A 27,315-nucleotide genomic window follows, 5' to 3' on the forward strand; every position below is an offset into this window, starting at 1 on the left:
GACAGGTCTTCCTAACAGGCAATCAGGTGCAACAGGGGTGATGAGGCCCAGGGTGGTGGCTTCGGCCCCCAACTAGAAGCACAGACCCCCAAGTCCAACCATCTGTGAAGAACATTTCTGTAGAGAAGCAGAGCCCTAACGTCATGCCTGGGACCATGCACATATATTTACATATGAAAAATCTGGTGGACTCTTGCCACATTTTCTCAAGAACATGTATGTGTGCCTTCAACGGCAAGTTCAAGTTACTCATTTAGGGGGACTTCAACAGTAACAGTGACTCCAATGGCACACTTCACCATGACACCGCGCTGTCCGACCGTGGCTGGGAGGGCCACCGTTTGCCCCAGTTTCGGGGTCTCCCAGAGTGTTGATGAAAACCCCCAGACGTGCTGGGGTGGCGGTGGCAAGCGAATGCTCCCCCTCACCGCGAGGGCACTCACGTCCTCAGTGTCACCACGAGGCTCGTCCCCGAAGCGCCCTGCAGGACAGGAGCATGTCACTTGGAAAGCAAAGCTGAGGCAGCTGGCAGAAGAATCCCGGAGAAAGTCACTTTTTTCTTACCATTCTGCAACTCGGTGTGTGTTTACCCTCGTTCAGGTAACTGGAAACAGCCCGCCCCTGAGGTCGACTTTTAATCAACGGACAGAAATTGATCTGTTTTTCCCCAGGTTTCTTAAAAACAAGACCTCTGTCATCAGTCTGAGAAGGGCACTAATGATAATGCCCATGTAAATGTCCTTGAATCAGGGAAATGACCTTTTAGCTACATCATGCTTCTTGCTTTCTTGGCACACGGAGTAACAATTTACTGTTACCCGACAGGCACATTTTAAAATTCCTTTGTGAGTAATACTGGGAGAACTACTCCCAAGTGCCATTCACACGTCTTGGGGGAAAGTGTGCCTGAGACCAGGGCAGGCGCCGGTCGGAAGGCCGTGGCCGTGCGGGATCCGCGTGATGAATGGCTCACGGTTGTCACGGCGGCGACTTCTGCCCTCTCAGGTCAGATCTGTGGCCACTTGTCCAGCTCGCAGCTCTGGAAGTGCAAAGTCACTTTAATGTGATGCTGGCTCCGGCCAGGAACACGCGGCAAGGGCAGCTCTGCTGCAGGGGGAGCTGCTGGAGGCAGGGCACCCGGCGACCTCTCCTTCCTGGGCTCTCGCACCCCCACCCCGCACCCCGATTCACCCGAACACAGTCCGGGGGGCTCCTCCATCAGAAGCCTTGCACATCCCCAGGTAAGAGCAAGCCCACGGTGGCGGGTCTCCATGGCAACCCAGAAACGCTCCCCTCCTGACACTTAGCAAATCCCAACGTCCTTGCCTCTCTATCTGCACGTTCTCCCCACGATCTGGGGAGATCCGTGAGACCGGGGACTGTGCGTGGCGCACAGTGGGTTCTCAAGGGAGGCAGGCGTGCTCACAGACGGACGAGGACGCTCCCAGGGTCACGGCTGGGACCACGCAGAGGTGGCCCAGGTGGCTCCCAGGCGAGGAAGGAGACACATGTTAATCAGCTTTGGGAACTCAAGCTGCCGCCGCAGAGGCAGTCAGGAAAGATGGGCTGGGCCATAGGAGGGACCTTTCTAATGTCACCTCCTGGTCCCTCTGTCTGCATCAAAGTGCCCTCACCTCTACACGGGGGACCCACGCAGTGCTCACATACGTGTGCAAGCACACGTGCACACTGCCCGGGCCGTTAAAACCGCTCAGAACTCATCGGCCAACAGGATGCAGAGCTGGCCCTCTGGGCCTCATTGTCGTTGTCCCTGCGTGTCAGGTGACGGCTGTCCCGGCAGCCCCTGCCCCGGTGGGCACCTGCCAGTGGCTGGAGCTCCCACCGGAACCTCTCCTGTCTGTGCTGGATCGAGACGGCCGGGCCAGCCCAGACCGGGGACAGCCACCCCGCTCGGGAAGCAACCCGGTCTTCTCCCGAGCAGACGTCCGGACGCCGCAGCCAGAGCCCACCCGCTCACGCACGTGATCTGGGAACGAGCTCGGCAAGGACGAGAAACACCTGCATTCCGCCTGAGTCGGCCGCCAGCAGACGGGCCGAGGACGAGCTGTGCGCTCCGGGCGTGTTCCGTGGGGCCGCGCGCCGCCCCTCTCCGCCCGAGCTCCCCGGAAGGAGGCTCTGGTTTCAGAGCCCGTCTGCTCCAACTGACCTGACACGTGCACACACACACACACACATGCACACACATGCACGCACACACGCATCGGGACGGCAGGACGGGCAGGTGCCCCGGGGAAGGAGGGCCCGGGCCTGCTGGAGCTTGGGGGCTCACAGGAATCCTGCGACAACTCCCTCTGTCCTCTGGCGCGTGGTTTCACGTCCTGGAGGCCAGAACGTTTCCCTAGGAAGAAGGACCTCACTCCCCCATCCAAAGGAGTGAATCCGAGGCCTCCCCGCCCCCGGCTTCCCAGCTGCAGGCCGTCAGCGTGCGCTGTGGGCCCTGATCTCACTCTCGTCTCTTCTTGTCGTTCTTGCTGGTTTAATGGGCGGTTTACGAGCTCCCTGAGGGGAGGACTGAGGTCACTCCTGCCCACTCTGCTGTCCCAGCTCCTGGCCCGGGGGGCGGGGTCCTGATGGCCCCTTCTCTGGCGAGCATGACGGAGTGCCGCCCGGCAGGCGCAACAGGACCCTAGCTCCGCTGCCCCTCGAAGGCCGGTCCCTGTGCCCGGAGCTCACCGCACGCAAGGGGCTCCGAGAGGACGCGCACTGATGCGGACAAGCTGGGGTCAGCCCCCGCCCTGAGGTCCGTTTTGCAACCTATGAAGGGCAAAGGGGGTCTCTTGCAAACGTCGGTCAGGAGCCAAGAACCCTGACGTTGCCGCCCTGGCTGTGCAGTGGGGCGGCTCCCTTCCTGGCCCTCCTGGGGAATCGTGTCCCGAGTTACATCCGCTGGGTTCTGCACCCTATTAGAATCTCCTGAAATGGGATGGCTTCCGGGGTCGGCTTTGTGAGACTGAGGGTTCGGTGCCCGGGGTGAACGCAGGTCCTGCGCACGCCAGCGGCAGCACCATGGAGACCAGCCCCTGGGGTGCAGGTTCCAGCCCTGAGAACCCCCAGCCCCGCCACCCTCCCCAGCCATCGAGCTCACCGCTAAGCGGGTGGGGGACGGTGAACTGCTTCTTGCTGGCGCGGACGGGCAGGGGGCCCTGCCTCGGCCCCGGGCCGTCCTTCCGCTGGGCCCTCCTCTGCTGGATCATGCGCTCCAGCCGCCGCAGCCGCTCCTGCGAGCGGGAGATGAACTGGGGCTTCCGCACCTCCAGGGCTTCCTGATGGGGGCCGAGAAAACACGTTAGTTTTGAGAGAGGGGGTCACAGGAGGGCGCACGTCCGTCTGCTCCGGTCAGGAAGCTGATCGGAAGGACGGCGCTCAGAGACCAAAAGCCACAGCGCACACGCGTGTCACCGTTTTCTGGCACCAGTTCATGGAAGGGCCGCCGCAGGCCTGTTGCGGGCAGGTCCCCTGGTCCCCGCCGGCACCCAGGGCCCCACGGCGGCACGGCGGACGGTCACCGGCACCCAGGCTACGAGAGCCAAGGCAGACGTCCACCCGTTCCTGCCTGCACCCCGTCAGTCCCTTCGTCTCCCACAGACCCAGGCTGGAACTCACCCTGAGTTCCGTCTCCCAGACACAGGGGTGGGGAGGGACGGGGCACCACGAGACACTCGCTGCGGCTGGGGGCCGGACGGACGCCTGAGGCAGCGCAGACCCCCCGGGTAACGCCCCCCTCCTCCCAGGGAGAGGGTCTCGCCACACTATCTCTGCCTTGCAAAATGGTTCCGCATGCCCCCCAGAGCAGGCCAGAACTCCCCACGTTCCCTCTCCGGCCCGTCTCTCACACCCTGCGCACCCCTCGCGCTGAGCCGCCCACGCAGGACTGCTGACACCGAGTACCACCCCCGGGCCGGGCGTTTGGTGGGCGTCCACCGTCTCTCTGGGAATCCCCGCACCGGTGCTGGGCGGCAGACAGCTGTGGCCCCATGTGACCGATGCAAAAACCAAGGCTTGCTGTAGCTGGGTGGCGCCCCCTAGGGGAGGGCCACGCCTTCCCCACACCGCCTTCCCTCGCCTCGACCAGCTGTGCCGTGAAACTCTCTGTTCCGGGTGCCCCCTGCCTCAGCTACTATCCCAGCTGCAGCCACCGGCTCGAGCCCCAGCTCTCCCAGGGAGCTCTGGGGTTCCCCCCGTTCAGCCTGACCATCCGGGGGCCTCACAGACCACCCGGTGCAGGAGGGACTCGCACGTGTCCACCTCCATGCTGACCCGTGAGCCCCTGATGGCTCAGGTCGTGTCTCTCCCACACGGTACCCCCCACAGCCAGTACCCCGACCTCTGCACATAGTAGGTCCTCAGCAAAGGCCCGCTGGAGGCACTGCCCCATCCCTTTCCCAGCCCTCGGGGAGCTCAGAGTTCCCGAGGGGAGGGCGCTTGGGGCCCCTTCTGTTCAAGGACGAGCCCCTGGCAGCTGGGCCAGGAGAGGAGTCGTCTTGGAGCCAGACCTTCCAGGGACCGGACGCAAGTCCCCGGGGCCTGGCGCGCTGGCCCCTGGGGACGGCCTCTCGGCCAGGTGAGGCTGCCGCCTTGGCCGCCTGTCCTGAGGCTGGAGGCTCAGGCTGCTCTGGGGCCCTCTGAGCCCCTCTCTGTGGAGGGACCCCCAGGGTGCAGGGCCCGACGACAGGCCACCTCCCCACATGCGGGGCGGTTTACAGCATCACAGGGGGCTCCCCCCCCAGAAGGTGTGGCTGTCAGTCCACCGGGAGCGAGGGCGCTCTGCGAGGGGCCTGCCCTTCCCGTCGCTCTGCCTCCGAGCTTCCGAACTTCACGGATGTGCAGGTCTTCCCTCCACAACCCGCATAAGACGCCACGTGGAGGCCGCCCTGCACTTGAACTCAGGGCTGCTCGACTTTGGGCAACTTCCTCCATCCTCCAAAGGCTTCATGGCCCTGTCTGAGGACGGGGTCACAGGGACCCCTGCCCCAAAGGGGGGCCCTGAGGCCGGGCGGCGCCGACACCTATGAAGTGACCTGCCCCACCCCAGGCGCCATGACTGTTCAGCAAAGGCTGTGGTCATTGCTGTGGCCGTTGTCCCTGCTGAGGTGATGCCACCCCCATCCTTGCTCAGTGGCTGGCGTAGGTCTCATTATCTCCACGACTCGCACTGTGAGACAGAGGCCCAGAGAGGTTAGGGCACCTGCCCAGAGTCACACAGCCACAACAGAGCAGAGTCAGGTCTGCAGCCCCAGAAGCAGAAGTGAGCTTGTGGGACCCCAGGACCCCCAGGAAGGGTCTCCCCGTGGCGGGAACCAAGGCTGGGCAGGCAGAAGGCCTTACCTGCAAGGTCAAGGAGGCGGCGGCCAGCGGTGGCTGGCACTCCGAGAGGTCTTCCTGCGGGTCAGGGGCCTCCGGTTCCGCGGAGGGCGCCGGCCGGTGTGGCACGGGCGTGGGCACGGGCTCAGGCCTGGGCTCGGGGGCGGGCGCAGGGGTGGCCGAGGCCTCGCTCCTCTGGCATTCCTTCAGCTTCACCACCAAATCGCAGCACGTGTAATCGCCTAGGAGAGGAGGGCAGACCCCAGTCAGAGGGCACTGGGCGGTTCTCCTGGGCTGTCCACCATCATTCCTCGGGGTTCCTGGGAGTTTTTCCTCAAAGCTCAGTCGTGTCGGCCCAGCTCGGCTGGACACCCGGGGCCCTGCGTGCACCTTCTGGGAACAACGCTGCTCCCTGTGAAGGGCTATTTTTGAAAATTGGAACCAGAGAGAGTCCCCAGGGCCCCCGAGGAGAGACACCCACTGCGGGAACAAGGTAACGAAGGATGAATCTGGCGGCCGAACGAGCCCGGGTCCCTGCCGGCCGGCAGGGGAAGGGGAGAGCGAGCCCCTGATGCCGGCGGCTTCCTCTGCCCGGTCTCCCAGGGTACGGGGCTCAGACACCTCACGTCCCCGGTCCCTTCCTTCCCCCTTCCCTCCCCAGATGACCATCATTCCCCAGGGAACTCTGCAGCTGGTGTCCCGGCAGCCAGACGCCCTGCCATCGTCCCCACTGAGTGTGCACTTGCTGAGCTCTTTATTTTCACCTCTGCGAGTCATTCGCAAGAAACAAAACATATCTCATTCACGAGCTCGCCCTGAGAGACCGCTCGGGTCCACAAAGACGGAAACACGTCTAGCTGCTTTCTTAAACGGCCTAGTGCGTGCCTGTGTCCGGGAGGAGCGTTCCCCTCATGCCCCGACGAGGGGAGGGACTTCTTTGTGAAAACAAACGTGTCGCCGTCTTACTGCAAACCGTCCCTTGGGAGCAACGTGGAGAGGGCAGAAGTCACTGGGAATCCCCCCGCGGTCCCTGACCCACGCGTCACGGGCAAGCCCGGGGACAGGAGACAGGCCCCGTGCGAGCTTGCCCTTGCTGGCTGTGTCAGGCCGGCCCGCGGAGGAAACCACTTCCTTCTGACTCGGAAAGGGTCGGGGGAAGACAGCTGCGTGCCGTTTCGCACACACACGTGCACCTCTGGCCGTGACTGACACGGAGTGGCCGCAGGGTGCACCCCCTTCTGCCCCACGCCCCCTCCACCTTCCCCTTCTGGGCCAGACTATCCAGCTTACTCAACATTTCAAGAAACCAGGGAAGAAGGCGGTCGATTTGGCTTCCATTCAGCGCCCCAGGAGGGTTTCCCCAGCGGGGGTGTCCAACCTTGGGGCGCCCCCGGGCCCCGCTGGAAGAGGAGGAGTCGTCTCGGGCCACACATTAAATACACAGACACTGACGCAAACAAGAAAAATCTCATCGTGTTTTAAGTAAATGTACGACTCTCTGCTGGCCGCATTCACAGCCCCCGGGCCGTGGGGTTGGACGCCCCTGCTCTAACCCATTTCTCCGGACGGGCCCTGCCAGCCCTCACACCCCCGGCTCTCCCGGGTCCTGCCACGCCAGTGGCCATCCTTGTGTCTCCCCTGATGCCTTCCAAAGACATCTTTGGGGTCAAACTGTGGAGTAAACCCAGCACGTAAACCCAGCACCCTTTAAAAAGTGAGACTCCAGGCACAGACCCTCTTGAGGTGGCATTCGTGCTGATTAAGAAAAATGCTTATGAAAATGGTCAGCATTAGCACCTTACGCGTCAGCCTCAGGGAGGCGGGGGGAGGGGCACGAGACCCCCCTCTGTGTACTATGGTGCCGTGTCTCTAAGTCTGAAGTTCGTTCAAGCATGGATGGTTTTAAAAATGGTCACGTGGTGACAGGCTCCAACAGACCCGACAGAGAGGCAGTTTTCACCAAGGGTTGAAGTCATTCTCAGCACCTCTGCAGTGCCCTTGCGGCCTGTGTCTCTGCCGGTCCACTAGGAACGGCACGAACACGGGGGCGGGGGAGTCCCGTGCTGTGAGTGTTAAAACACCCGGAGGCTTCTCCGCTCGGCTCATGGGCCCGTCAGTCTGCTGCCCAGCAGAGGTGGGCCGGCGGCTCCTGGGAACCGCCCCCCCCCCCCAGGCCAGCTCTGCCCACCACGCACCGTGCAGCCCTCCGGAGCGGCGAGTGCCCGGACTCTCCCAGGGTGGCCGGGTTTGGGGCGCGGCGCCGTTCCAAGAGAGGGAAGGTGTTTCACATACAGATGGAGGAAAGAGTTTGGGACACACGCCCAGAGGCCTGCCTGGGGCCACCTCCCACGGGCCCTGTGACCGGGCACAAGCCACCCGGCCCACCTGGCCTCAAGTTACTCACCTGCACAATGGGACAGCAGCAACCTCCCTGCCCTGCGCGGGGGACGCGGACACTGCGAAAACTCAGAACAGAGCGCTGCGCAAAGGTGAGTCCGTGTTACAGTTTCACCGGCCCTAAGACAGCCCGTAGGTGAGGCACCGCCTTGAAAGTACGGTCCTCACAAGGATGCGGACAGAGTCCTTGCTTCAAATCCAGGAAGACGTACACACGCCAGGAGACACGGGCAGGGACACCGTTGCTCCGTCCTCGACCCGTGTCGCATTCCCAGGTCCAGGGGCTGCATTTCCCGCGCATTGCGTTAGACCAAGTGGAGGAAGGCTGGGAAGGTCGGTGTGGGCCAGAGGCTGCGCCCCCTTCCACGGAAGATAAGAGCTGGCCTTTGCGGGGGCAAACCCAGCCGCCATCCTCTGGGGGATGCTGGGTGGGGGGGCGGAGGAGTGAGGGAGGGCACAGGGGAGGGAGGTCTGATCTTCAGCCCTCCCCCCTGCCCCCCCTCCCCGGCTCTGGCCTCGTCCCTTAAATGTGCAAGCCCCCTCCTGGTGCCGTGTCAGGGCCTTCTCTGCGGGGAAGCAGGTGAGAGGGCAGGAAGAGGCACGAGCTGCAGGGGCTGGAGAAGCTCTGAGACCCTCCAGGGACCTTCAAATGCACAAAGAGGCCTGAAGGGGCGCCCCGGCCCCTCTGGACCTTCCTGTCACTCTGCTCGCCTTCGGAGACGCCCTCTTACCTGGCTGCTGATGATACGGGCCCTGGGGTGGGGAGGGGTGCGGGGAGAGTCAGGCTCAGCCTCCACCAGACCCCAAACAGCCGCCCGAGGTCAGCGCAGGCCTGCAAACACCCGGAATGTCTCGGGAGAGTCCTGCTGCAGTGGGACACGCCCTGGGGTCACACAGGTACGCCCTGGGGTCACACAGGTACACCCTGGGATCAGGACGGCGAGTTCAGTGAGAATCAATCGACAAGGCCTGGGGTTCGCAGCCAGCTGGCAGCTGGGGACGTGCCCTGCAGCCAGGCCTCCACGTGGCCGAGGGCCTGCTGTTACTTATGCACGGAGGAGGGGGGAGATTCATTTTCTCCATGAAGATGCCTTTCTCTCATTAACGCTAATGAGCGTCACGTGGCTGAGCTGAAGGCATTTCATCTTCCAGATTTTCTAAAAATAAAACGTGGTGAGGGAAAACACATGTATTGTTTCTATTTGAGATTGTAAAAACACAAACGAAAAGGAAACAGGCAGACGCCCATGAGGTCCCGCTCCCCGTCGGTTGCAGCAGCAGATTGGGGGGCTCAACACGGAGCAGGTCTGGGTGTGGGCGGGGCACGAGGAGCCCCTGCTGGACCTGCCGAGGGAGCGCAGCATGGGTCCCGCCCCGCTGGCCCTGGCACGGCGCGCCCCTCTTCCTGGGCTGGCGCCCGGGCTCCGGAGAGGGTTCCCTAGCTGGTCGGCGATGGCAGGGCCCGTAGGAAGGTTCAGAGTAAGAGCGGTCATCCAGAAAATCTCACTGTAAAGAATGTTACTAAAGGGGGATTTTTAAGAAAGTCCTAATGACGTTCACCAGACGTGTGTAATTACGTATGGCAGGAATTTAAAAAAAATATCTCTTGCGTATAATAAACCACACGTAAACACACAAACACCCTTTTAAAGTCCCCTGTTGGCAGAAAAGGCGGTGGCGAGGTGGCAGCACCATTCTGACCCTGACCGTGACCCTGACCGCACCAGGGCCCAGATGCAGCGCGCCCCAAGACGGCGGCACGGGAAAGTGAGCCTCCGGCCCGCCTTGCCACCGCAGGCGTCGTGTTTTCTGTGAAAGTGGCTGAATTTGCTCTGTCTTCCATTGGCGTTACCATTTCTAGTTTCTGCCCAGGGTCATGCACAGTTTTTTACTCGTCCCATCCCGAGAGCCTGAGGGCACCTTCAGACGCGGCCACGCCTCCACGCACGCCCGGTCCGGGGCCTGGGGCCCGCAGACTCTCCCGGTCTCTGCTGGGCGGCGCGGCCTGTCCCCCGGGGCCGGGGGCCGCCTAAGGTCCACGCACCATCTCGTGCGTTTGAACTGGACTCCGTGCCTTATTCACCCCCGAATCCAGGCGACACCTTGATTCCTTCCGTACCCAGCGGCCCTGTGAACTCTCCACCACCTCTCCGCACAGCTCCCCCCCGGGGTGACCCCCTGCAGTGTTCACGGTCTTGCTGTCACCTCACAGCTTGACACGATGTAGCAGTGTGACAACTTTCTGCTTAAATCCCAACAGCCAGCGTCCATCCCGCCTGCAGCTAGCTCTCCCTGGTTCTCCCAGCGCGATCCGGCTTTCTCGGCCCCTCCCTGCTCCCTTTCCTCTCTGGTTCCGCTGGCCTTGCCCTTGACCCTGGAAGGTGCCAGCTCCGCTCTTGACCACATCCAGAGTTGTAGATCGGCTGTCCCTTCTGCCCCAAGTGCTCATCCTCTCCACCTTTACAAGGTGGGCTCCTTCTTATCGCCCGGATCTTGGCCGAAACATCACCCCCTCGGAGACGTCTTTCCTGACCCGTCCACTGACAGAGGCCGACAGGGCCCAGCTCAGCTGCACCGCCGGCTCCAGCACGCCCTGCAGGAGCTCTCACTGCCTCTCACACTTCCTCCTGGCCACACTCCCATCTGTCGCCCGCCTCTGTCCTCTCAACAGCAAGCGCCGTGAGCAGGGACCTCCCGACACCTGGCTGATGCTGGCCCTCGGGAGACACCTGTCAGCTGACTCACATGGCGTGTCTCAGTAAGGAAGGGCACTCAGCCCACAAGGAGCCTGGCAACGTCCTCAACACGCACCTGCCTGCCCGGCACCAGTAGATGGAGAGAGAGAGAGAACCCCCACCCAAAAGCATCATCGGGGCAATTCCGACAGTTCCCCAGGGGTAAACGTTAATTCAGTGATTCCAAGGTACTTTCTTAGGGTCAAGACTCCTGTGAGGACCCGGGGGTGTGATGCCAGCACAGAGACACAGCCGCCGGCCCGCAGAGCACACAGGGCGCAGGCTGCGAGAGGAGGAACCCCTAAACCAGGGATGGTCCTCCTGCCCTCTTCTGGTAGCAGAGCCAGGTTGCTCCGGAGGGGCCTGGGCGCTCTTGGTGTCGGTGGCCCCGGGGAGGCCTGTTGTGAGACGCAGCCTAATCCCCGGACGGCAGAGCCAGCTCTGCGCTCTCCCGGCCTCTGTGTCTGTGAACCGTCCACTCCGCGCGGGGGTGTGCTGGGACCCTTCCTCCCCTGAGCTGCGGCCCCAGGTGGGCAGGGGCTGCGAACCCATGTGGCCGGAAGGGGCAAAGCGGGGGCGGAGGGCTGTGTGCCCCCCGCTCAGTGGGGCTGGGCATCAGCAAGGGCTCACGCGGACCTCCCTCCTTAGAGCCGTCTCACCGCGGGCGTCGGCTGCAGCCCTGTTCTACCCCAAGAGCTTTGGCAAACCAGGTGGCAAACCTGACCCATTTTCACCTGGCGCTCGTCCCCGCACGCCGTCTCAGCAGAGGCACAGACGGGCAGAGAATGAGACCGACGCCAGGTGGACGCGCGAGTGGAGACAGAGAAGCAAAGAGAGCAATCGCACGTGGACTGAAATCACTTACTTCCTGCGGAACCGGTAGTCGCCGCTCTGGCTTTTCTCTGGATTTGAAATGACAAACTTTCCGGTTCCGTCACCACCACCGGCTGAGCCACGGGGGCGAGGTTTCCGGGAAGGGAGCCGGCGGCCGGCGCTGCCGGCCACGCAGACCAGACAGCCAGCGCTGGGCGTCGTCAGGGGCGGCGAGGGGCTCACACTTCGCCTGGGGTTCGACGGGGGTGCGTTTCCTCGCAGACAAAAACAAGTCTGCATTTGAAGAGGCAGCTTCTCTGCTGGAAAGGGAGTTGGGGAACAAGTTTGGTTTGGGCCACCCTTCGTTTCCAGTCCCCTGCCCCCCGTGACACGAAGGGACCGTCGCTGAACAACAGGAGACAGTGCGCCACATCCACCGATGCGCCGCATTTCAGAACCACCGTCTGGAAGATATTGACGGCCGGAGCTACACGCTGCAAGACAGTCACGGCATGTGGTTCATATCCCAGCGAGGCTGTTATTAAATGAGTCTTTCAGAAAGCGAGCCTGCTCGCCATGTGGCCCGCAGGTCTGGAGGGGGCGGGGCAGCCGGCAGCCGCGTGATGAAACGGGGAGCCCTTCGTGCCGGGCAGGTGGAGCCCGAGGGAGCGCCGCGTCGCCCACTCAGCATTGTGCTCCCCGCGGGTCTTCCGACTCACGCTCTAGTTTCTTCTGGTGGGGGAACTAAGTCGACGCAGCTGCAGGGACGCCGGCCTTTGCGCGTTCAGTTCCGTAATGTAATTAACGGCTCACATCCACTTACCCCGCGTGAGAAACCCTCTTCCAGTCCCTTCGCCGCTAACCCCGGACTCGGGGCCTGCGTGTGGGCCTCCGCGCCGCTCGGGAGGAGGGCGACCCACTCCCCTGTGAGCAGGGAGCTGCGTCTGAAAAGACCGGTGACGTGTTGGTCCAGCGAAGTCTGTCTCAAAATACACGCATCGGCGTGGGAGTCGGCACCATCGATGTGTCCTGACAAGGACATAGGAGCGTGCCTTTGGAATAAGACTTCCAGCCCTGGCTGGCGTAGCTCAGTGGGTTGAGTACGGGCTGCGAGCCAAAGCATTGCAGGTTCGATTCCCAGTCAGGGAACATGCCTGGGCTGCAGGCCACGGCCCCCAGCAACTGCACATGGATGTTTCTCTCTCTCTTTCTCCCTCCCTTCCCTCTCCAAAAATAAATAAATAAAATCTTAAAAAAAGAATAAGACGCCCGCATTCACACCATCAACACAGCTTTCCTGCCGGCTGGGTGCCGGCGCTGGCCCTGCAGCCGGGCGTCAGAGCAGCCCCAGGGCCCAGAGTGCGGCCCAGGCCTTTGGTCTGGAACTTCTTTTCCATTGGCACCTTGTCCTGTGTGCCATCCTTCAAGCCCCCAGGGACCCGAGGACACGCTCCATCTGTCATTCTCCAAGACGTTCTGCACTGCAGTACCTGCCACCTGCGGCCTCCACCCCTGGCATGTCCCCCTCCACCCTGCTGATGGCGCCGCCCCCTGAGACGTCCCCGCTCTCTCCCTGGGAAGGAACCCCAGCTGCGCGGGCTCAGCCCAGGTTCAGATGCTTCTGCTGGGCGGACTTGGGCTTGTTTTGCATTTCTCTTCTTCTCCCTAGACCGTGTGTATCTTGGGCCAGAGAAAGTTATCTTTCCCTTTGTGGCATTGCATGGGGCGCAGTAGTTCATCCACACTCTGTTTCGATACAAGTTGAAAAGGTGTTATGTTTGCGTTCCAGGTCTTCGAGGCATCCAGTCCGTCTAGCTCTAGCATTGTGTGGTGTTGTCATAACGACGCCAATTCTCCGAAGGCAAAGAGATCGGAGTCCAGCAGCAGAAAGGTGAAATGCAAGTTCACCGTGATTCCGGGTCTCCATCCCTGGCCCACGTGGCGCAGGCTGACCACCAGGGCCCCGGGCCACAGCGGGGCTGGTGCAGGAGGCTCCGGGGGGCAGACTCCAGGGATGGCCCCGGACAGACACTGAGGAGCTGAAGGGGACGTCGAAGTGCAAAGAGTCCCCTAAGCAGGAAACATCCATGGTCTATAACAAACAATTCCCCCTCACTTGAGATTCGAACTTACACCAGAGTAAGACACTATCAGATGAGCAAAGTGTAAAAATACACGTGTAATCCTCAGTTCTAGCAAGACATTCAGGACCCAGTCTCTCCTACCAGGCCAGTGGCAGTGCGTGCGGCAGCCGCATTTTGTAAAGTGATTGTAAATACAGAATCTAAAGCCTTAAAAAGGTTCCAGTCATTTCCCCAACACTTCTCCTTCCAAAAACAGAACTTCAGAACACAGGCTCCTGATGAGTATGCCAAGACACATGTCACGTCTTTGTCAGAGTGACGCAGGCCTGGACAGCAAGCTAACTGCCCGACATCCGTGGTCGAAGGCTCAGACCACCGTATCTGGACATGAGCTGTTTCACATATTGGCCGAGAGTTTTTAAAACAGAAAACTATAATGATGTTAGAAAAAGCCAATAACGTTAGAAAAAAACTTAAAGAATAGACACCATTTAAGTCTGATTATGTAAATGAAGAGGCATCGAATCTGGATGTACAGGAAAATTAGCAATGTAATGATGAACATGAAATTAGTCCGGAAATTTAAATTTTTATAATCCCATATATCTTAACATTATTTTTTTAATGGATGGCCAACTTGGCATTTTATTGGAAAAAATAAATGAGTGAGATCTTGTATTTTCTGCAGTATCGTGGACTGGTTACCCAAATTCTTCTGCCACAAAGTAAATAACAGCTCTGGAAATGAACATAACTGCCTGTTTCACACGTACGGCTCAGCCGGCAGGGAGTCCCGGGCTGCGCCAGCACCCTCCGGAAGAGCAATGGAAAGCAAGTCCGCCTCCCTGCGGGCCGTGGCTGGTTCCTGCTCATTGACAGCCTGGGGCTTAAGGCCGAGCAGAGCCCAGGAGACCAAACCTGGCACTCGGGGATGTGGGAACGCAGCTAGGAAGCCCCCGTGTGGAATTTCAGTTCGTGATCACAAGCTGATCCCTTTTCAGGATTGGGCCCAAAATTCACACGACCTGCTCAGTAGGGGCAACCAGAAGCTCAAAATTTAGCACAACGTGAGCCCACCTGGGACACAGAAATCTCTGGAGGGACTCAGGTTTTCCGCAGATAACATGCCAATGAACACGAGCTCAGAATCATGGTAACAATATACTGGGTTGGTCAAAAAATCCGATTCGTTTTTTCCAGAGGGCGGCTCTAGTGGTGCTTAGTTGTCTTTAACTTCGTTCGAAACAACGTTGTTGGACTGTACTGTCATGACAGCTGTCAGAGCAGCAAGCATTTAAAAAATACTTATCAAAATTGGTGAATCTTTGTGCAGCCATTTCAATATTGAAGATGGAAGAAGTTATGCAACATTTTTGGCATATTATGCTTTATTATTTCAAGAGAGGTAAAAATGCAACTGAAACACACACACACAAAGATTTGTGCAGTGTATGGAGAAGGTGCTATAATTGATTGACGTGTCAAAAGTGGTTTGCGAAGATTCCTGGTACTATTGACATTTTTGCCAAACGATTCCCTGCTGTGGGGCTGTCTTCTGCATCGGAAGATGTTTAGCAGCACCCCTGGCCTCTGCCCACTGGAAGGCAATAGCAGGAGATCGCCGACATACTCAAAGCATGAAAATCAATAAAGTTATTGGTGAAAATGAAAAATGTGTCTTTTATTTTTACAGAAAAAATTAAATGGACTTCTGGGCCAACCCAACATATGACCTGGAACTCACAACACACACAAGAAACCAGCACCATTGCCCGAAGTCAGCAGACAAGTCAAATTGCAGAATCGGACCCACTCACACCTCCGATATTGGAAACATCAGGTGCAGGGTAGAAAATAATTGGCATGTTTGAAGGAATCAAAGAGTTAATTATAATTTTAAGTGCAGAGCAAGAGACTATGGAACTGAGCAGAGTGATCCCCAAAAACTAAAAAGCATGCCCGGAAATGACAAATACGCTAATTAAAATCGAAAACAGATGACTTTAAATATAGCTGAAAACAGAATTAGTGAAGTAGAATAGAAACCTAAGAAAAGTTTACTGAACGTATCATTGTTAACAGAAAATGTCAGAAGAAAGGAGGACAGGGCGGGACCCTGTAAGATGCGTCTACTGTCCTACGCCTCGTGACGACTGCCATTCCAGTCAGCGACACACTGCATGCACCACGGTGGTCCCAGGAGATCCGAAGGGCGTAGAACATCAACCGACACTGAAAGGGAGGGCGGGGCCTGCCTAAGCTGCCGCACGTCCTGCCAGCCCTGGGCGGTTTGAGTAGAGGGGGCTCAGCAGGCTGTCCTGCGCCCGCCGTGGCCCGTCTTGGCGCCCACCATGGCCAGGGCCCGGAGTCGGCGGGGCAGTGAGGGGAGAGGAGGAGCCATCAATACATTCATTTTTAAAGGATATACTGTGTCTTGACCAACTAGACTTGAACCTACAAATATAGCCAGTTTACATAGGAAAGGCAGTGTAATTCCCCACGCTTACCACACAGAAAAATCCTGATTATCCCAACAGGCACATAAAAAGTCTACCAGGGTTCCACGTCCACTCGTAACAAAGCTTTTGTCACACGAGGAGTAGCAACAACAGAGTAACCTGAGTAAGGGGCAGATCTGAACAGACATTTCTCCAAAGAAGACACCCAAACGGCCAATAAGACATAAGACCCTGAGAGTGCGCTCCGTGTCGCTCGGGAACCCTCAGGGAAACAGGCTCCCAGGCCACAACGAGAGCCCGCCCCACCCGCACTAAGACGGCTGCTGCCGGGAGACAGGAAAGTGTCGAGTGAGAACAAGGACGTGGAGAAGCCAGAAGGCCGGTGCTGTGCTCCCGGGAATGGCACATGGTGCAGCTGCCATGCGGAAGGGAATGGGGAATCAAACACAGGGTTAGCGCTGGACCCAGCGATTCCATCGCCGGGTACGCGGGGCCCAGAGGATTCAGAGCAGAGGCTCAGACACGCGCCTGTGCACCTGCGCTCACAGCGGCATCATTCCCGCCGGCCCAGAAGTGGAAGCAACTCGGGCGTCCACCGACAGACACCTGGACACGCGAGGTGTGGTCTGCACGCACAGCAGAACACGACTCGGCCTGGACGAGGCCGGCAGTGAGGACGTCACGCTGAGTGCAAGAAGCCGGTCCCAGAAAGACGAATGCTGTGTGACAGCACTTACACGAGGTTCCCAGGGTACCCCAGTTCCAAGAGACAGGGATTAGACTGAGGAGGCACTTTGAAAATAGAATAACCGAATTTTGGAGGGCATGGAGGCAGCCAGGCGCTCGCCGCCTGACCCCTGAAGAAACAAGCCACACGCAATGCCGACAGTCTCTCTCGGTCAGTGTCTAAAACGCTCTCCATCGTCAAATCCACTCACGGTAACCTGGAGCTTTTTCGAGTCCCAGTACCCAAGAGGCATGGATTTCTGGAATGAAACAACGGCATAAATCAGGGAAATCCTTGCTGGAGGAGGATTGTACCAGCTGAATACATGACGGGCATTTTCAACCAGCGGACAAATACTATCTCATCGATAGTGGGGGGACAACTGGTAAACCACTTAGGAGAACTAGATCCTGACTTCACACCCTCTGAGGAAATCTACCCAGAGCGCTCACAGGTTTAAAGACAGGAGCTAGACAGAAGCGGAAGACAAAGAAGTCTATTCTAAGCCTGTCAGTGGAAACAAAGGGAAAACGATTGAGAATAACTTCTGAATGTCAAAAATGACCACGACCAGACATGATGACTAACTAGAGCGTGGCGTCCTGGACGGGATCCTGGAACGGAAAAAGGACATTGGTGGAAGAGCTGGTAGAATGTGAACAAAGTCTATAGTTTCATTGATAGCATGGTACCGGTCATTGGTTTCCTAGTTTAGATCGGTGATTCTCCATGGTGGGGGATGTGCCCCCAGGGAACACTTATTATCAGGATTATTTTAGCATTAGTTGAGAAGAAACTGGCGCAAAGGAAGCTCTCTGCCCTCCCCTTATTTGCCCACAAGCATGACAGAAATTACAAAGGTGTCCCTCCTTTCTCCTCTGCAAGGAAGGACTGAAGTTAACCACCGGGGACCACGTGACACCCCATCAGCCTGGAGGTGCCGCCAGAGGAATCAGCGTCAAGTCTGCTAACCCACCATTAGTTTCCTTTCTATTTCCACCCTCCCCCCGTGCCAGCCGTGGAGGCCCACACCTGCTCCCCTGCCGTGTCCCCACACGATTCTTCTTTGTGGAAGATGCTGTAGGAGCCAGAGTTCTGCGCCACCACTTTGAGTTCCTGTTTTCCCCTGGGCAGCTCCCACGTGCATATGACAAATACATGTTAATGAACATATTTGGGTTTCTCTTGTTAAACGTGTCTTTTGTTAGAGGAGCCCCAGAGCGAAAGTGGGTAGAAGGGACGTTATTTTTTACCCCTACCTGGTCAGGAACAGAGCTCTTAACCAGGGCGGCACAGACTCAGACGCCAGCACACGATCCGGCGTAGATACTGTGAAAACACATCCCAGGTCTGTCTAGCGCCCTGCCCTGCTTAAGGCCACCTTTCCACGCCCCGCAATAACAGCCACTGAACCCGTGGGGGCGCTAGCACGCTGCATATGTGAGCTGTGGTACTCCATGCCTTCACGTGGCTAGGACCCAATGCCGGAAATAATGACCCTGTGGCAGCAATGTGGACAAGATTCTTCGTTCAGCTACAAACTCTTCACGCCACGCAGTTTAAGACGAGTTTACTGGTCCTACCATCGTCATCCGTCTCTTCTTCTCCAATGTTAGTAACAGAAAACAGGATTGCACAGGATAGAAAGGGCTAAGCTTCTGCTTTAAGGTAATTTGGAAAACAGCAAAAAAAAAAAAAATCACACACAAAAAACCATCAAGCCAAAGGAATTAAATACATCACCTGTTTCTCAGTTTTTTTTTTGCTTTTCTCTAGGGTCATCTACATCTGAAATGCTTTTCCTTGCAGAATTCACCGTGCTATTACCACTTCCTCTTTCCAAAATCGTGTCTGAACTGACATCCTGAAGATAGCTCAGGTGAAACTTAAAACTAATGACAATGACAGGGCGCTGAGTTCCCACAATGCACCACAACTCCCGGTGCTCCTTGGCGACCTGCCTCAGAGAGCACGGGGTCGGCGCCTGGCGGTGTTGACCGGGGCGCTCAGACCCCCTCCCGAGCCCCCGGCGCTGCCCCCGGCCAGCCGCTCGCCACCGCTCTCGTTCACGGGGCGCACGGAGTCCCCGTTCACAAGTCCGATCGTCATCCCATCCACCTGCCACGGGTCCTGAGTCCGTTCCTCTCACTCTCCTCTGCAAACCTGGGCAGGCGGCCCGGCAGAACGACTGTCCTATACACAGTGGTGGGGACCGGACCCCCGCACGAGTGAGGGCGTTAATCAGGAAGCAGGGAAAGCCCTTCTCCGCACAGGCAGCGGGCTGCTGCCGTGGGCGTGCCCTAGAGGCCGCGCGGGCTCCGGGCGAGGGTCTGAGCGCCCGGTCCCGGTTTCCTGGGAAACGACACCGTCTCATCCGGGTCTGCCGAGCGCTCCACAGAAACCCCTTCAAAAACCGGCTGTAGCACTGCTCCTACACTTTGTTAGCATTGAATTTGATCATCCCAAGGGCGACAAAGTTGCTGTATGATATTAGCTGATTATTCCTGTTGAGTTTTCACAGAAAGACAACACTTGAAGACATCTCCCCCTCAATTTTAAAACCCGTGAGGGGGCTACAGCTCCCACCTGGCTCTCCACAACCCCCCTCTGGACGGGGCATGCCCCATGGCTCCCCGCCCTCTCCTCGCCGGGGGGGGGGGCGGGTTGGGGAAAGAAAAGGCAGCTTTAAGTGACCCTGACGTCAGCAGGCTTTGTTGGGTCATCAGAATGACCTGTCCTCCAGCTCGCACCCTGGCCCCAGCAAGTGCCCCGTGCTGGGCGTGGAGAGGTCAATGCCAGAGGCTCAGACCTGCAGCCTGGCCTCAGCGACAGTGCTGTCTGGAAGAAGGGGAGGACCCTGGGACATAGCCAATACGACACGTCATGTCAAAAGGCCCCACGATTCCCGGGAGTCAGGACTGGAGGGATGGGGCCGGGAAGACGCACTGAGGGTCGCTCGCAGACTGGGGAGCGGGAGTGGCAAGCATCTTGGAGCGGGTGGCCCACAGCCATAGCTGGAAGGAGGTTTGGGCACAGAACGGGCGACTGGTTCTCAACCAAGAGCGACTTTGTCTCCCCGCCGCCCCGCCCCCAGATACAGTCTGGAGACATTTGCGTTTGTCACAATGTGGGGTGGGGGGGGAGGAAGCTACAGCATCTGATGGTGGAGGCTAGGGATGCTGTGACACACCCTACGGTGCTCCACAGACAGTGCCCTGGCCCCGAATGCTGCCACTGCTGAGGCCCAGAGAGGGGAGGCCACAGGGGGTGGGCAACACTGAGTGAGCTACGGCCAAGGTCAAGGTGAGAAACAGGGACCGTAAAGCCAAGTCTTCCCCCTCAGCAGCGATCACAGAGACGCCAGCTCAGACAGAGGAAAACACTGTTTTTCATCCGGAACTCTGCAGAGGGTTGCGAATCGCCGCTAACCTCGGCCAGGAGCACTCAGAGAGGGTCTTCGCCGGGGCTTCTCCTGGAGTCGAGTCTGACAGCGCGTGTCAGGAAACTGACAAAGGCTAATGCTCTCTGACCCCGACGCTCCATCTCCAGGGTTTTATTTTCAAAAGGAAATAGCCCCGCATCCAGAACAGTCCTGCAGGCCACGTCCTCACATTACTGTCGTTCCGAAAAGCGAAACAGGAGTAGCAACTTCAAGGCCCGACGACGAAGACACAGCTGAACTCGGACACACCCGCAACGCGCATCACTGTGTGGTCGGTAAACGCCGCGTTTGTAAGGCGCTGCGAACAGCAGGATCTGCTACCACACGGTGCTCGGCGGCAGGGACCCACAGGGGGCCGGCTCGTGCAGCTGAGTCTAAGGCGGGCCTTCGGGGGGGGGGGGGGCTCATCCCGACACACGCCGTCTGTGACGTCCTCATCCCTTGAGTGGTGCCCGTCCTCGCGTCATGAAATGACCCCACTCACCGCTGCGGGGCAGAGTCTTGTGGCCGAACACCGGGAGACACGGCGCTCGTCAGGTGACCGGGCAGGAAGTCCCTTGGGAGTTCCTCCTGACCGGGCTTTCGTGTTCCACTGAAGACTCCAAAGTCGCACACCACCGGAAGCCTGTGCCACCGACTGGGAGACCCTCAGACAGAGGGCCCACTGCGCAACATCGATGCTTCAGGCGGGCGGATGCGGACGAGAACGGTGCTCGTCCAGTATCTTCTCCGAAAGCACCTAAAAAGTCGGATGGTTTTGTTCCATCTGCTTGGGGGTCTCAGGACCGGGGGGAGCTCCGGCCCCAGGCCTGGAGTGCAGAGTGGGACTGGCAGTAAGCAGAGCATCAACGAAGCCAGCGCTGTTTTGGGCACACAGGACGCAGAGAGCCGTGTGGGTCGACGCCGCATACCCCGTGGCCTTCCAGTGGCCCGGGGAGAAGTGCGTGTCATTGCCAATCAGCTTCGAGGGAGAGAGCTCACAAACACAGGCGCAGACGTGTGTGGGTGTGCACACTGGTACACACAGGGTGCGGCAGAAGCAGGTTTACAGTGGCGAGTGTGCAAAACCGAGTTCGTCCTCCGAGTATTTACTGTTTTATTTCGAACAGCTGCAAACGTACGTTGCCCCCCGCCCCGTACTTGAGGCCTGGGCCCAAATGGTCTGAGCCCAAGGTCTCTGTGGTTTTGAACTTGAGGACTAAGGGACCCAGCGTCACGCGGAACCTCCAACACTGCACTGCAGAAACGTCTTCAAGCTCGGCGGGACCTCTGAGGGCACCAAACCCACCCCCCTCTCCGGTTACCCAGAGGTGGAGACAGCCTTGGGCGCTCGTGGGCGGGGGGAGGGGGTTTGTCCCTGATCGCTGTGCCGGAGCATCACAGATCAGCAGTGCTGAAAAAGGGGACCTGGCCCCCACGAACACCTGTCCCCAAATAGTCGGGCAAGGCCTCGGGCTTCGGGGCCACTGAAGTGCCCCACTGGTGAACCTCCAGGGTGGAGCGCTCTCCGTGGGCGGGGGAGGGTGGTGGCCAGGGACAGAGCGTTAATCCTGATTCTGCGCCTAAGACAGCCGGTCACACGGCCACAGGCACCAGCCTGCACGCCAGAGCCAGGCGCACGCTGGGGAGTTTTCCTTGGGCGCGCCCCTCCGCGGGGACGGAGGTGTGAGACCCGGCTCCGGAGAGCTGAGCACTGCTGTGGTGGGAGCGCCAGAAACCCACACTATTATTCCTCAGCATGAGGCCCGCAGACAAGGATGCGCTCCCACCGGGGCTCACGGCAATGTCGGCCAGTGTTTCCGGAACCTTCATCAGCAAGGAAGACGACATTGGCGGCTCCAGCGAGCTCTTCAACTACTTGCGCGAGGCCTGTGCCGGCAACCCCGACGCTGCTGACGTCTCCCGCCCCGGGCTGCGTCTGCACCTCTCCGGCGCCCCCACGGCACCTCTCGGGCGCCCCCACGGTCTCATCCATCGGGAAGCCGCGTCCGATCGCCCTACCGGCCTCTGAGCGCTCAGTATACGTACCCTTGTTCCTGACATCCTCTCACGTGCCTGCGCCCATTACGGCTTTAAAATGCTTCACAGTCATTTTCATTAATGAGCAAAGCTTTCACGGACAGAAGCTGCACTGTAAAAGCACCACGCACATGCTGCCTTTTCAATTTGGCTGCGGTCATCTTTAACCATTTCCCCCCGAGTGGGGAGTCACTGATTCCTCGACCAGAGTCTCTCGCGGAAAGTGAAGCAGGAAATCGCAAGTTGGCACAGAGGAAGGGGGAACTCTGGCCTCTCTGACCTCCTGGGGGGTGGGAGAGGGGGCCCCACCAGCCTTGGGGGTCCTGCCCAGCCCAGGGCGGCCGTGTGGACACAGCCACGGGTCCTGGCCAAGCTGCCCCGGAAAACACGGCTGAGGAAGCAGGAGACTCTGCTCCCGCCGCTGGGCATGGAGAGGCCCCAGATTTGCTTCATTTTGAAAAAGTCCCATAATTACTACACACACACGCACACACACACACACACACGCACACACACACACGCACTCACACTATTCCGGAGCCAGCCCATAACTGCCAACTACCAGGTCGGACGGTGGAGAGGCCAGCCCTCTGGGCAGCTGGGACACGCAGGCGCTGGGACCAGAGGGACGAGACCTCTGGAGCGGGCGGCGGCCTGTCCTTCCAGGCCTGTTTCGGAACGACGCGAGCCTAAACTAACTTCATTCGGGCGTGGGTGTTCCCTGCTTGTCACATGGGGTCTGGAGGCATCCTTGGAGACACGGCTTCCAGGGAGGGCTCACCATGCACGAAAGCGTCACCTAAGGACACGGAGGCAGCGCTGACCTCCACCCACCCCAAGCGGGCCGCAGCCACCTGGGAGCGCAGCCCGTGAGGCGGCCCCTCCCAGCATGTGCTGGAGAAGAAACTCCCGGTCTGTACGTTGGTGGGGCACCCAGCTGGTGGGGAGGGCCGGTGGGGGCGGCCCCCGCCGGGGGATGGACGCGTCACTCACCCGCCCTGTAACTCCAGCCGGGGATGTGAATGGACAGCTGGTCGGTGTGAACGCCGGCGTGACAGCACGTGGCAGGGGCCTCCGCCCCTTTCCTCACCGCGATCTGCTGAGCGCCCGCGGCGGCAAATTCTGCATCGTCCAACGGAGAGGAGCCGCCCCAAGGACACGTGCCGGTCCCCAAATGCACCTGCCCCAGGGCGGGCGGCCCCACCGGGGTCCAGCGCGGACCCAGGAGGCCGGGGCCCCCCTCGGGGAGCTGCGGCTTCAGGGCACTGCTGATTGGCCCTGCTTTGGCTGTGCCGCCTGCCCCCTCTGGTGTCAGTCCGTGGGAACTGCAGCGCAGGTTGAGGGACAGGACGGACCTGTGCATCTTGGGGCCAGCCAGGCGCGTTTGCTCCATGGGGACGGAGAGGGGCCTGTCCAGGTAGTAGATGGCATTCGGGCACTGCTGAGACACCCTGAGGTGGACGCAGGAGCTGAACAGCAGCGGGCCCTTTCCCGACGGTGGGGGGTCGGGAGGAAACCTGCCCTCCCTGTGGTCCACGCTGGTGACCCAGTACTGGTGTCCGTCACACAGCTGCAGCTGGGCCTCGGGGAACCTCAGCCTCATCACTGAGCCGCTTCTGGAGGATTCCGTGCAGGTGAAAGGCCCTCGGTGCCGACCGGGATGGGCTCCGCTGGCCAGGACAGAGGGGTCCCTGAGCAGAGGGTGCTGCACCCTGCACCGGGTGCACAGCGGGTCCCCCACAGCCCCCCACACCAGGCTGCCGGCCGGGGGGCCCACGCGCCTGGCCGTGATGGTGATGGAGGCAAACCCCTTCCGGGGGCCACTGCCCGGCTTCTCCTCTTTGGGGGGCAGCTCGGCCTCGCGTCCTCGAGACCCCGCCGGCGTCTGCACCCCTAACTGGCCGGGGAGGAAGGCGAAGGCCCTGTCGATGGTGACCCCGCTGCGGCTGGCCAGAGCCTGCTTCACGGGCCACGCGGGCAGCTGGGGGTCCGCGCACAGCACGGGCAGGGCGGCCCCGTCTTCTCTGGACTTGCCCTCATCCATCAGCTGAGCGATGGCCGTGGACGGAATCATTGTCGGCCTGGGTGATGCCAGAGTCCCCTGCAAATGGAAAAGGGTCACAATTACTCAGGCAGCCCACTGGAACGCAGGCAGGGAACCCTCGGGGGCCCAAGGGACTCTGTGCCCAGCACTCTCACCCCAGACCTGCCACCCCACCCCCGACACCCCCTCTGAGCATCCCTTCCGGGGGGCGGGCGAGGAGCCCAGATCTGCGCGTGAGCTGACTGTGCGCTCCGAGGCGGCCCTCTGACCGGGGGAGGTCTCCGCTGCTGGTGGCCCTTCTCAGTCCATGGACTGGAGTGGGTGTGACGGGGCCGTGGGATCCCTCTCGTCGCCCCCACCAGGCCCAGGCGCCCCCGACGCAGGCTCGGAGGGGGAGGGGGGCGTGGGCTCGGGGCGTGGGCTCGTGGGAAGGTGGGTCAGCTTTCCTCCGAGAGCAGCTGCGAGTACGGGGGGCCCCCCGGCCTCCGTCCCCAGCTCCCTGTGCCGGTTCGGACCGGAACCCAGGGCCTCCCCAGGACTGCCATCACGGGGTCGGATCCCAGACTGCGGAACCATGGCCATCCAACACTGGAGCTCGACAACGGCCCAGACCGGCGCAGGGGCCCTGAGAACCAGGGACCAGAGGGGGGGGCGGGAGTGGCTGGACCGAGAGAGGCCGAGTGTGGCTGCCTTCCTGTCGCTGCCCACGTACTGAGCGGTGTTGCTGCTTCCGAACCAGCAGGCTGCAGGTTCTAACAGCCAGTCACCTGTGTCCGCAACAGTGAGCCGTGGTTTTTAACACGGCGTGGCGAACCGGGGGGACGGGGTGGGGGGGAATCTCCCCTGTCCCTGCTGTCTTCGCCGTGTGCGCAGGTGACGCACTGCAGGAGGCTGCGCGGAGACCAGCCGACCCAGCACTCGGACGCTCTCAGGGACCCGAGCCCCACCCGGGACACCCACTGTTCCAGGGCGTAAAACAAGCCCGTGCACGGCACTGCACAGGATCCAAAGTAACGCTGGCGGCCCCCCCGCCCCCCGGCCCCCACCCCCACCCGCCCGCAGTCCTCAAGTGGGAGCCCGAGGGCACCCTGGGTGCTCACACTGAGCGGTAGCTCGCCACCTCCGAAGTGCCGGGGAGTCAGTCACAGGGCAGGTCGCAAGGGCGGGCTCCCCAGGCTCTGGAGACCTTGTGGGCGGGGCCCCGGCTGCTGCCTGTTACCAGACACCCAAGCTCAAACCGAGTGACAGCAAACTGTCGTCCTCCTAAGACTCGACGAGAGCGCCCAGGGGCCCTGTCCTTTGCTTCGGAGTCACAACCGTTTCCCCCGGCAGCCAGCGTTTCTCCGCAGCTGGGCCTCGGACGGGGGCGCCGCCCGCGGGGAGCCTCTTGGGCCCTGCAGGGTCCCACGTGGGGAGAGGGCCGGCCTGACTTCCTCTGTTTCCCCTTTCTCCTCGTTTTTCACGGCCCTCTCCACCACCGCCCACACAGCCACACCTGAGAGACAGGTGCGCCTGGGAAACGGAGGGCATGAGGCAGAGGGTCTGTCTGACGAGCCCAAGCCACCTGCCGCATTGAAAACACGGCATATTTTCCTTAAGAAGCTGTCGACATCCTTCCCATCAACTACCTTCCCCGATGACGCAATTTCAGTGGGTCGCTCCCTCTGTCCTTTATCCTGGATGAGTTGCGCATGGCTTTGAAAGAGGAGATCTTTTATCTAAAACAAACTGATGTAGCAGTCTGAGAGGAGGAAACCAGTCTCGCAGGTCACGTGGGGTGCTCAAGGCCACAGAGGGGTCGAGTGAAAGGCTAGACCTGGTGTCTGGCTGGGCTGGTAAACCTCCCCCCACCCCCCGTCCCTGACCAGCACCGCGCACGCAGGTACATTTTCTTTCCCATCAATGCTGCTTGAAGACACGGATTCCTTTTAAATGCTTCACATAGGCTTTTGTGGAGCTGGCGACAGCTTTCGTTTTTGTCGTCTCGTCCGCTTTATTGACCTTTTCTGACCGCGCGTCTGTGCCACGAGGCTGCTGCGAAGGAGGGCGCCATTTCACGAGTCCAAGTGGACGGCCAGAGAGTAGGCAGGTCCTGAACCCCCGGACTGAGGGCGCTTCTGTTTCCGCAGCGCCGTGTTTCTCCAAAGGATGAGCATCTCATCTAATCTGTAGCTCTGAAATCTCGATGTTTCTCCACGGGACGATTCCTTCCTCTTCCACAGCTGCTCTGCCACCTACGCTCTTTGCCAGAAGGATTCTTTGGTCCCATCGCCCCACAGACACGCCGTGGTCACCTCCACATTAGCTGCAAGCGTGCCTGCTCCGGGCACGCCCCTGTGCCATCCCTCCAATTGCTACAAACCGAGGCAGATGCAGACATTTCGAAACGCCCTTCCTTACAGTCGGGATGAATTGGCATGGCATCTCATCCCGACTGTAAGGGTGTTTTCAAACGTATGCATCCGCTTTGGTGTGTAGCCATAGAGAGAGAGGGTTTTCAGACAAATGGGAAAATAGGAGTGTTTCCCTCCACGCAGAACCTCGTCTGCCCGTGCATTTACTAGAAAGCACACGGTTTGGTGCAGGGTGACACACAGCCGGGGAAAGCTGGCAAGAATCCAGGCTTTTTGAAAGGGGATTGGGCAAGCACACCACGGCCTACAGAAATGCATTATCACCGTCTGCAGAAATGACACACATACAAAAAATGATCACAAAGAGTTTAAATGACAGGGGACGTGCCTGCAGCTACAAAAGCTGTGGATGTGACAGTCACGTGTAAGGAAACGCATGAGGAAACTAATGGAGATAAATAGATACGAATGTTCCCTTATTTGTCTATTTCTGCTTTTCCCTAAGTGCCTCCGTGGAGTTGCCATTACTTTTGTTAAGAGGAAAATTTAAGCACTGTCTTTTGAAGGAAGAGAACTCGGTTCCCTGGTTCATTCCGTCTGAATCACTGTCTGGCTGGAGGAGCACCCGCCGCAGGTCACGTCCGCAGCTTCCGCGGGTTTTGCAAAGAGACAGGGACCTGGTGCTGGCCCGGCGGGAGAGGCGGGCTCCCGGCAGACACAGCGCAAGGGCCTGGGTGTGCAGGGCCCCGTCATTTGATGAGCACGCACAGGCCTCAACAGCTGAAAGCAAGGAGGGCCATCTCAAAGTCACACTGCCGATAGGGTCCAACCGATGACCCGGGTCATTCCCAAGCAGATGTGCCGGTGTGAGCGTGCGAGTGAGGGTGTCACGGACACCCAGTCGCATGGCCCCCAGCTC

The 27,315-nt window shown here is 59.8% G+C and overlaps 1 protein-coding gene across 2 annotated transcripts in view; it reads right to left on the bottom strand.

Moving 5' to 3' along the window:
• CUNH10orf90 (chromosome unknown C10orf90 homolog) overlaps nucleotides 1–27,315 on the bottom strand; it is a 121,812-nt gene that overhangs the window by 6,506 nt on the left and 87,991 nt on the right. For both annotated transcript variants that reach the window (XM_045854370.1, XM_045854369.1), the window contains exons 2-4: nucleotides 22,992–24,099; nucleotides 5,347–5,564; nucleotides 3,107–3,284 (exon numbers count right to left, since the gene is read on the bottom strand). In XM_045854370.1, coding sequence (XP_045710326.1) covers nucleotides 3,107–3,284; nucleotides 5,347–5,564; nucleotides 22,992–24,099 — 1,504 coding nt within the window. The remainder of the gene's footprint in view (nucleotides 1–3,106; nucleotides 3,285–5,346; nucleotides 5,565–22,991; nucleotides 24,100–27,315) is intronic.

This window comes from Phyllostomus hastatus, unplaced genomic scaffold (genome assembly GCF_019186645.2).
Source record: "Phyllostomus hastatus isolate PE091 unplaced genomic scaffold, TTU_PhHast_1.1 phas_scaffold_1066, whole genome shotgun sequence".
Taxonomy (NCBI): domain Eukaryota; kingdom Metazoa; phylum Chordata; class Mammalia; order Chiroptera; family Phyllostomidae; genus Phyllostomus; species Phyllostomus hastatus.